Raw genomic sequence first — 11,810 nt, 5'->3', positions numbered from 1 at the left:
GAATAGCAACGTACACAAAAAAATATTAAGATAGTAATATTCTAAAATAATATTCAGAAAATAATATTCCTATAATAACATTCGAAGACTGAAATATTCAAAGATTATTAGTAGTACTTGAACACCCATACATTATTCGACTAATAAATTACTCGAATAGTCCTAGTGGTTAACAACTTGTGTTTCTTGGTTCGAACGTATAATACGTACGCGTTGGAAGCAATTTATCGATACTTATCCAGACGCAGAGCTTTACGCGAACGTAAAATTTATGGTAATCGATGGTGAACGTTGAAAAAGAATGAACTTACCTTGAGATAGGACCCATAATACTTGGTGACGTATGGGCTGTCGCATTGGGACAGCACCATGATTTCCTGCTGTATATCTTCGATCTCATCCTCCGCCTCTTCGAGATCGATGATCTTGATGGCAACAACTTGCTGGGTCCTATTGTCGACGCCCTTGAACACCTCGCCGAAACTACCCTTCCCAATTCGTTCTTGTTTCGTGAATATCAGCTCGGGGTCCACCTTCTGCAACAACAACAGAAATTCGTGTCTTAGATTATGAATAATTCAAACGAATATTTTCTATTTCAAACAGATTTTTATATGATGTTTGAATGGTGTTATGTTACTTTGTATATAAATGTACAAAATTACATAATAATTGTAATTTACCACAATTTCGACGAGATTTTTATAGACACTTTCAATGGTAATTATACTATTACACTATTCATAGATCTTGCTTGTCTTCAAGATTACGAATGTTGATTTACACTTTTGCAACTTGCAAATCTGTCTGTTAATGATATAAATATGTTGGATGTAGATAGTCATCTCGTTTATGTTAATCAGAATGAAGGTTCCACGTGTTTCAAATGAATGAATTTAGTTTTTCTTTTCTTTTTTGTAAGCAAAGACTAATAAAATTATTATTGTACTTATAAATGTACTCTTTGATCATATAATAGTTAACAATAAGTTAAAAATTAACATATTTAAAAATTGACAAATATAAATTACGCTCGTCTTATCGGTTATCTCTGACAATTAATAATAACTTCAATAAAAATTAATTTAACACGAACCAAAATTATTATTTAGAGCTCTCTGTACCGAAAGATGATTGTGCTATCGTTCGTAAATAAACAAGAAACTTTTAGCAAAGTTGTTTCCCTTAATCATACGTCGGACATCGTCGGAGGGAAAGGGGGCGGTTTCATTGAAATTTTGCGGGTTGCGCGGGTTTTTGGCAAATTTCGCGGAGACCAGGGACCGCAATAGTGAAAGTTCCGACGGACTTTACGGAGGCCTGAGTTCGCGATTGCGGTAGTTTTAACAAATTTCGTAACGACTAACCGTATACCGCGTTTTGGCAAACTTCGTCGCGAAGACCCACGACGACTGCAGCGGCGAGGCTTTTAGCAAAGTAGACGATGCATTTTGCTGATAGCTGCCGTCGCGATATGATAGCATTTTTGGATTATGCACGAAACACGTTTCGACTTTGCGTGTTTAATCTTTTTTCTCTCTTGGATATCCACTATGAGGAGACATCGTAAGTCTCGCAAATTTGTTTGATAATTACGCAAGATAAATTTACGAGAGTGTACATTTTTGAAAAATGTTTCCATCAAGTTTTTCATTCAAACGACACGAAGAAGTAAATTTAAATGTAATATATAGACTGCGCAATTATTTATTTTATTCTGCAAATATTATATATATTTCTGCAAATATAACGTGGACTTTACTTTCAATCTTTGTTATATTTTTGCATATTGTTTGCATTTTGTAGTTTCTTGCACATTCAAATTTCTTATAAATGTATAAAGATCCGCAGTCTAGTGATATATTGCGTGTATAAATTAATTCCGTGTATTTCTAAGGTAAACTTGCGATTTAATTATAAAGGAAAGGCACGAAACTTTTAATTTACCCTCGGCTACACATTCCGAGCGAGTACATGCTTGTAAAATCAAATGTCGAAGCAATCTGAGCCAGCATAATTAATGATTTTTTAATTAAAAACTACTATGGAAGGAAGTAAAAAAATACAAACCGTCTTTCTCATATTTACTAAAATGTAAATTTAAGTTAAAATGCTTAAATAAAATTATGGAAAGTCCTATATAATTTCATTTACGCAAATTGTTCATTACATATAACGACCCTAACGAAGCCACCCGATTCTGTTTTAGATCTGTATTATTTTTAAGCAAAGTTTCTTCAGCTGTTTTGAATTAATTTTTGTCAGGGTTAGAATTGGAATTCTTAGTCAGAGTTAAAATTCTTCGTCCAAGACGCTCTGGCCAAGCCCTAACTCTATAAATGGGGACAGAACCCCAAGTTTAGAGCGTACTCCTAATTTGTACAACGCCTACGAGCCTAATGTCGTTGCGTGTGGGCTTACGATGCGTCAATTGCCATTGAGAGCAGTACGACCGGACTGTTCCTTAGAGAAAGTTGGCTACCAAGTACGGCTGAAACATTTTCCAGCTCCAGATATTGCTCCATGCAATTATTATTTATTTTTTCGTTACAGAATTTTCTTCATGGTAAAAGATGACACGATTAATAAATGACATAAAAATACTTTTGCGATGATATTTTATTAACAACCCACAACATTTTTTGGAAAGATGGCATTATGCTGCTTTCGGAGAGAGGAAGGAAGGCAATACAGCAAAATGAATCATATAAAACTCGGTAATGTAACAAAACGTAAAATATTGTGTATATATACAGGGTGTTCGTTGCAATGATCCGCGCGATTTTTCAAGAATTTTCGATTATTACATGAAAGCATGTTTGAAACAAAAAACAGTTTTCAGTCACCTACAAATTCCAACGTGAAAGATTTCTAAGTAAACATTTTTTTATAAAAATTTAAGATCACTTCATGTTTCTCAATTGAAAGGCACGTCAAGGTATAGCACAATGGTTATTAAACTCACCTTTTTACCAGCTACGATGTAACATAGCTAAAATCATACAGTGCCATGTAACTTTGACTTTTAATAGAAACGTTTGTTTGGAAATTTGTTTAATTGAAATTTGTAGCCGATTGAAAACTAATTAACTTAGTATAGTACAATTGTCATTGAATTAGTCTTTTTAACAGTTACAACGTAACATATTTAAAATCGTACAGTCCCATGTAACTCTGACTTTTAATAGAAAGTTTGTTTGGAAATTTTTTGCTTTAAACATTTGCAAACCGTTACAATGAACACACTGTATATTACTTACTAATAAAACGAAAGAAACTTTTGAAACAGTTTTGAATTGTTTCCAAAAAATAAATAAATTGAAACAATAAATTGAGAAGTTAAAGGACGAAAGCACGAAATGAAATTGAAGTCCCATTCCGTTGTATTGTCATAAGAGGCAGTCTATATATTGATAAAATGCAAAACGTGGCGAGATGCGTCACCTGCTCAGGCAAATTCGAGTCGCCTCGGGATAAAACCGATCGACGCGTCATCCTCGAAAGGATCCAAGAGTCGCGACAAAATCTGCGACGATATCCGCAACAAAACTTTCTTCAACTGCGCGTCCTTCGGAGGTTAATAAATGCAGTTATGCCGGCCAGAAATGTAGTTCTCCTTGGCTCCTTTCTAAACGATGACACGTGACATCACAACGGATAGCAAAGAAAAGTGTGTAATCGCGATCTATTGATTGATTACGCGAGTTTTCTTGATTAGGCTAGATGCAATTGCCAGCTGCCAGTCTTGCGACGATTGCGTAATCATAGTAACGATGCTGACAGCGATCTGCACTTCGAATGGAAACGCTATTGTTTCTCACGTTCTATCGTTCCTCATTGAAGGATATGAATGAAGTAAAATGAAATTGAATGGGATCGAATGAAACAAAAATATTATGGAAAGGAGATAGAATCGAAACAGGTTCGCTGCCATTGTTTAGTTGAAAAATTACCCACCACAACTCGGGACATTTTTAGACTAATTTTTGTCATGCAATGCTAATTAATTGTTTACAGGTAAAGTATATTTACCATGTAAGATGTATCGAATATTCCAAATAACAATAAGGACGTAGAATGATTACCAAGAAAGAAAATTTTATAAGTTTCGTAGCCATTAAAGTATTTATTAAGTTAAATGTGATTAGGATTATAGTAGACTATTATAATAGTGTTTTTCATGCGATACATGCTCTTAATTGTTTGCAGATAAAATGTATTTAACATACAAGATGCATTGGATATTCTGTATAACAATAAGGAGTTGGAATGTCCACCAGGAAAAAGAATTCTATAGGTATCGTAGCTACCATTTATCAAGTTAAACGTGTTTGGCATTATAGTAACCAAAACAGCAATTTTGGAAGTTTAGGATAATAAGATGTGTAAAGAAACATCTACAGAAGAAACACAAAGAATTAAATAATATTTATAAAACTTAAAAAAAAATTCATTCTGACTTCTATTTTCTCACGAAACTGAAACTCTTCCTCACTGGTCAACGTTTCTATTTTAATTAAACGATTGCAATCGTAGGCATTCTGCAAACCTTGACAATAATCATTACCAAGATAAAATAATGATGCTGAAGTATCGCTGGGAAAAATGTATTTCAGCCTCAGAAGATTATATCGAAAAATAAAAATATATACAAAAAGTTAGAGTAGTTCATTGAATTGTAAAATTAAGTGTATGTGAACATTATAAATAGTTTTAATATTAAAACTACTTACCAGACAAATAGACATAATGTTTAGTAACATTGCGACAGATCAGTGTATTTAAACTCAATTGTCTTCGGCTTGTTCACATGTAGGAATTTCATATAGTATGCTAGGTTTAAATTAACATTTCCAACAACTAAAAAGTTTCAATTGTTACGCCAAAAATTTGTTACACCACCCTTGTACTGCAATACAAACATCAGCTTTAATTCATTATTCACTTCTAAGGGTTACGATACGACATGTCTCGATGCAGTTCCCAGTCAGACAAAGATCTCTTCGATGATAAAATAATTAACCAATAATTAATAATTGCGATGTCAAAAGAAACTCGCGGTTCGTCGTACAAAACTCTAAAAGCACGGGAGTATTGTCAATATGTCGCGAAAAAATCATCGTGGCGTTAAAACGCTTTAAAACGTCATCGTCAAAGGCACGAGGAATTTTGCAAAGCAGATTTTCCGCATTTTCATCGCGCGGCTTTCTCTCTGATCCTACGTTCTCCTCTTTATTTACGATCTGCTCGCTTTCTGATACAAACCTTTTATCTACGCGTCACAAAAGCGCCAGATCTACGAGAACGCGAGAGGATTCTAAAAAAGTTAAAGGGGGAACAAAATCGCGCTGACGTGCGTCTGTTTATCGTCGCTTTCATCTCTCGGACCGACAAAATTTCTTTCGCGTTTCACGTGACGTGGAATTCCGCGACAAATCCACGGAATTGAATGCCCATGTCCCTTCAGGGTATGTTATTTCAGGATTCTTATAATTCCAGGTCATACGTTGTCCGCCAGAGAAATCCACTTAAAACCACACGTCGTTAAATGAGATATTTATTATAAAAGTGCTGCGGAGTACATTTACGTTTGTTTCGCAATTAAACAAGTTTGGTTATTTCGAGCGACTAAAAATGTTGATTCAAAAATTAATTAATTTGGTTAGTGTGGTATGTGAGTGGCAATAGTTGTAAAGTAGGATTATCAGTTATCGAAGAAATTTAGATATTATTTGAAGGAGAACGTGTTTCGTTGTCATATATGAAGTTGTTTCAGTTTAACCTTCTATAAGACAGTAAATCTTTCAGGTGACACACTAATGTATCGACATTTTATCAAATAATTTTAATTCCTTCGCAATATAACGTATACGTCTTAATTATATAAAGTACGATGTAATTGTATAATGTCTCTGATAATCAATAAGAATATTGATGACGGTAGGCAGTACCATCAAATGAAATATGATGAAATATCAAAGTGAATGCCTTGCAAATTATCTGCAGAAAAAAGTTCAGTCCACAGAGGGTCAAGATTGGATGACAGAAATATAGTCAATTTTATGCGCATTACCTTACCTTTTGAGAAAGTAACAAACAATTTTAAATCACAAGTATATTTGAAGCGTAATAATAATTACTTTATTACGTGCAATTGGAGAGTTAAACTAATATTGTGAACCGTGAGAAATGTTTGCAATGTGTCAGAAATTAATTTTTAGTTATTTCAGCTAACAGATATAACGATATAGAAAAATTTCTCACGATTACTATGTTCGACGAATATTCTGAACTTATTCTGAACCGTGATTTTTATTAATATTTAATCGAAGACTGAATGTTACTATATGCATTGTAAATATTCAATTAATTCGGAGATGTACATATTTAATGCATTTTAAAGTTTCAGATTATTATACCAATGTTTTGAGAGAAAGTAATATTTCCGAACATGAAAAGTTGAGAATAAAATTTAAATTGTTGAAAATTCGAGATCGATATACATGTTTCGAGATTTTCCGAGATCGAGATCGTATAAATCTCGTCTCGTTTTGTTTTGTGCGCATCACTAGTTCACTTATGTCGTCAATAATGATTTCGAAGAATTGAGATTGATTTGACGAGAATACTACTGAAAGGAGAGTAGCCTGGCCATGTCAAGATGAAAATCTAAGGTGATTTCTGTCAATACTTCTTCCATAACAATAATAAATATTATGGCTGTGAACACGTAATATTTACTTTCAATATTCTTGTCCTAGTTCACCATTAACCTCATTCATAATAAATAAAACAAAACCATTTTCCCTTTTTTTTTCAGGCCACTAGGGCGAACGCAATCGTGTTACAAATATCAAAGTTTTACACTAATATTTATTTCATATGTATTAAAATATATACGAACATTGGAACGAATTAAGCAGGACAGTAGATAGAACAGTCTCGTACAAACACGTATAAATAAACGTACCAAATTTCAAAAATCCAGGTCAATTACTTCAGCTGCAAACAAATTACGAAAATTGGCTCGAAGCTGGTAAAAAATAAAAGTGCTCCCTTAACGGTTCAATCGCGTTAGCCATAAAAAGTAGCAGCCGGCAATGAAATCAATTGCCCCTAAAACGGCGAGGAGAAAAAACGAAGCCGGTGAATTGGAGAGGAAGACGAAGTTTTCGAGGCGAAAAACGACGAGAATGGTTAACGCCGGCAGACGCAGGAAACGAATGAATAAGTTTCGACGAAGTTCGGACGATTTCCTCCTCTTTTTTTTTCGCGTAGCGTAAACCACTGTCGTTACGGCAATTAGAGCCGGCCGCTAGTCGCGTTTCCGGGTGCCAAGAGGCGAGATGAAAAATCAAGAAGAGTAGGGAGACTAAAGAGGAAGAAGATGGGAGAAACTGTGTGTGCTTGCAGAGCATACAAAGTGGACAGAGAAAGAATGCGTCGTATGATGTAGCTGGAACGAAGTCGAGAGGTGGCAGAGGCGCTTCTTAGCCCCTTTTCTCATCTGCTTGCCTAGCGTACTGCATGCAACTCACGAGACAAATTATAATTAGCGGGTGTCAGCGGCACAGAGAGTCGACGCGTAGGTGGTTAAAGTACCGACAAGGGAAGCTGAAAAGCACCGACGTGTACTTGGCGCGCCGCGGGTGCGACGATTCATCCCGATTTTCCTTCGGGATATTAGCCCGATGGCATCGGCTGATAGTTTTACTAATTAAAAGACAAACGAGCTGTTGGACTTCGCTCGTAATTAGTTAATCAAAAGAAATCTTGAAATATATCTAAAAGATTAATCTTGTGATTTACTGTTGGAAGAAGTTGACGTAAGTATTTGTCCTCCTACCATCATGAAATGATCTATTTTGTATTTTCATATAATAAATATTATATATTTGATACTATAATTGATACGCAATAGTAAAGTGCGTGGAATTCAATCGTTTTGTTCAAAATAAAATTCCAGAATGAAAATACTTTATTCGGAATGAAAGTGCTTGTCATACAATACATGTTATACAACAAAAATAACATATTATTATTTCGAATAAAATATTTTAACTCTGGAGTTTTATTTGGAGAAAAACTGATTTGATTCTGCATACTATATTATTATCTATAAAATGTAGCACAAATAGACTCTCCTGTGCAAATGCATACTTCAATTTATAAATATCTGAAGTAGAAATCGATTGACAAGTATGACAATAACTACTATCCAAATCATAATAAATAGATCATTTATTTTATGTATATATTAGTAAGCAAAAATTATATTAGTCTAATGACTCGTTTTTTAATAGAAGAAATTAACGATTCTGAATAGTATCTTACTTGGTAACGCAACCATGATTCAAAATTCTAGTAAAGATTTCTAGGTATCCAACCATGCCTCCAACAAATTACATAGTTTATTCTTGATTTAGAACTGCTTAGAAATGACAGTTTCCAAAAATAAATTGATGTTTCGTTCTAGTGAATAAGTTGGCAAGGCCAAGCAAATCTTGACTTAAAAATACTATTAAAAAATGATCCCTTCTCATATTTATACGCAAACAAAACTTTAACAGCAAAGACTAATTTTTCACTGTACATTCGAAAACCAAATACTCTAATGAGATACCAATTTGAAGAGCTTGCTAAATTATCAACAATCAATTAAAACATGGATTAATCAAAATGAGAGGTCTAAAGGATACTGTGAAAAGATACTATTTAAGTTATTCAATGTAGTGGCTAAAGAAAATAAGCAGTTAACAGAAAATTAGACACGGAACACCGCACGAGATTGTATCTTAAGGCATTAATGGCTTTTAGTTAACGAGTCTTCGAAACTTCAACGAAAGGAATAATTAAAACTTTGGTTGTGTTCGAATGTAAGCCCAAGTTTTTCCACACAAACTATGCCTTTTGTTCGCAGGAGATATCAGTGAAGTTCCCCAAATGCTCTGAGATTGCTGTCCTGTTTATTTACTTTTTCCCTTCGCTTCCGGCCGCGAGGAAACTTTGACGAAGGCCCTTTGACAGATGGTGTACTGTTATTACTTCGAGGAGATTCCTAACTTTTTTTCCAAGGAATTATTCATCGCGAAATTAATACACAGATTCCCACTTGGCGAATTTTTTACTCGAACACTGTTCCTGGTAGCTTCTTCAAACTTTGCATATTCATTTATACATATTAGCTGGAGAAATTAATTTTGTGCTTTTATGTTCAATCATTTGTAACTCTAACTTAAGCAGAAATATTTATTTGTCATTTTGTTATGTTTGTCGTTTTGTTATTTTGTTAAAGGAATACTTTATATTATTAAATATATCTTCAAAAATAAATGACATATATTTATAGGGTATAGAGTATTTAACATTTTATTTACTAGTCTTTTTGTTATGTTGAGGTATGAACCTTTTAAGTTCTCGATCTGATCTCCATTACAATGAATCTAAATATTGCATAACCTAAGTCTTAACCCATTACAACGTATGTATGTTTAGTTACATATACGAAGTCTGGTAGCCATACAATTTTGCTTATTATTATTGTAACAGAGTACAAGTATACATGATAATTATATTAATTGTAGAAAAATACCAATAAGTATTCAGACAAGCGGAGTGCCTGGAATCGTGGCAATCACGAGCATACTTTTTCCAGGAGGGACTGTACAACATCACTCGTACAACGTTTAATTTTGACTACTTTTAGCAGCAAAACATTATGTATGTTCTTAAAATGTGAATAAACATGTGTCCAAAACATATCATAAAAATTCCTTATAGATTAAAAAAAAAATCTTCAGAAAGAATTAAAAATTGACGCACTAGACTAGAATACCCCCTTAATAAAATAAGTTTACGTATAATAATTCGGCGATTTTTAAAAAAAATATTTGTTTAAAATCTAAACATGAAAATATACACTCAGAATATACTAGTATGATTACTTTGAAGCATATTCGCCGTCTACCTCAAGAACTTCTTCCCATTTACTTAGCAGACCGTCGATTTCACGAGCAACGAAGTGTTGGGAGCTTCGAGTTCATTCAACCCGCCTCATCTGTATGTATGCATGTCTGGTACAAATTAAAAAAATTCTAATTTCTCCCAATAAATGACATCTAATTGGTGTGAGCTTCGCAGAACACGTATTTTGAATAATAATACACGTTCGTCGGTCAAAGGTCGAGAATGCAAAATTTATACATGGTTCCAATCGATTTCGAATCTCACAATTTGTAGACTTTGATAAATAACATTTTCTTTTTTAATTTTTCGAGAAGATCGAACGGTGTACGTTCTTAAAATGTGAATAAATATGCATAAACCGTTTATAAAAATTCCTTATTAAAAAAAATCTTCAGAAAGAATTAAAAATTGACGCTCCAGACTGGAATACGCCCTTAACCGCGTTATAGTGAAGTCTACTGTATTCAATTTCAGGTGCTCGCGAGTTAACGGAGAGGTCTCTCGGCGGTGAGTCGCGTCGAGGGGCGTGAATTATACCAGTGCGTAGTCAGACAATTAGCGCGGAAGTCGGAACAGGACGGGTGGCGCCTGTTGTGTTTCTGGTTCGCCGCTGATCCTGTTACGGTTGCACGGCGAGAGTAACCAGAGTGCTGATGGACAAGTTACCCGCACGAAAACTGAATTATCCGTCGGCTGCGCGTTAAAAGGCCCGCGCATGTTGCGCTCTCTGCATGGCTGCCGAGACCCAGTTATGGTTCCTCGATGTTATATAATTGACAGCGCGATACCGCCATCCAGCAATTAATGCTTACAGCTGGCCATCCCATTGTGTAAAATCACTACCGGTCAGTGGTGACCTATAAAACAAGCGCGCGAACGTTTCGTTTTCGAAAAACAAGTACTCGGGAGTACTCTCAGACATTTCGCAGGGATTTGGCAATGTATGCTATACATTTTCGTAAAAATATAAAGTCAAAGCTTGTAATATTTTTTCTTTCATTTTCGTCAGTTGGACAGGTACATTACTTAGTCGGAAGACTGAAGCAAAGTCTAAAGGAAAACTTTGTATATATTAAATATAGCTTGGAAAATAAATGGCACATAGATTCTTTCAACGTAGTGTAAACTACTCGTCTCGAAAATGTAACTCGCAATGAATTAGAAGGCATAGAGTATTTAACATTTTATTTATCAGCAGTCTATTCATACGTATACAGTGTGTTTCGTTTATCTAGCAAAGTAAATTTCTCGTGACGCACTGAAGTTACGACAAAAATTTATTTACAAACATTGTTCGGTTTGTAGGGTACAATCACATGATGTAATTTTTTTCAGGCCTGGAATAGTAGGGAGGGGGGATTTCAAAGTCGAAATAAGTTTTTTAAATGGAACTATATATATATATTTTTTTTCATGGCCTGATAGCTTTTTTCAAAACGAATTCAACGGTATATCACATTATTTAATTTGCTGTTTCTAAACGTTAGAAATTATATTATAAACTTGTAACGTCTTGAGTAGGTAATGGTAGGACATATCGGGTTGCCGCGGCTATTAGCTGCAACACTGTAAACAAAGATCGACCTTCTTATGTCTCCTGAAGCATCTGAAGTTATCAAAAAAATGAATACAATACTTAGAGTTTATATCATTAGAAATTGTTTGAATAAATGAACAATCTTTCTTATTGTTGACACTGTTGGCATTTGTTGACAAGGATGCCGTCTATGAAATTCCCGAGCGACTTCGACGTAGGATAAATATCTATCACCACACCGACGAACTAATTCGGCATTTTCCTGAACTGATAAGGACATTTTTTGGAAATCAATAATTTCGAAAGC

General features: G+C 34.4%; 1 protein-coding gene across 4 annotated transcripts in view; it reads right to left on the bottom strand.

Moving 5' to 3' along the window:
- Window positions 1-11,810, bottom strand: part of LOC128889465 (serine/threonine-protein kinase 25) — a 240,027-nt gene that overhangs the window by 38,607 nt on the left and 189,610 nt on the right. For all 4 annotated transcript variants that reach the window (XM_054147124.1, XM_054147126.1, XM_054147125.1 and 1 more), the window contains one exon: window positions 312-536. In XM_054147124.1, coding sequence (XP_054003099.1) covers window positions 312-536 — 225 coding nt within the window. The remainder of the gene's footprint in view (window positions 1-311; window positions 537-11,810) is intronic.

The sequence above is a fragment of the Hylaeus anthracinus genome, unplaced genomic scaffold, assembly GCF_026225885.1.
Source record: "Hylaeus anthracinus isolate JK02 unplaced genomic scaffold, UHH_iyHylAnth1.0_haploid 11997, whole genome shotgun sequence".
Taxonomy (NCBI): domain Eukaryota; kingdom Metazoa; phylum Arthropoda; class Insecta; order Hymenoptera; family Colletidae; genus Hylaeus; species Hylaeus anthracinus.
Note: the sequence above shows the minus strand (reverse complement) of the source record. Positions and strands in the feature narration are given on the sequence as shown.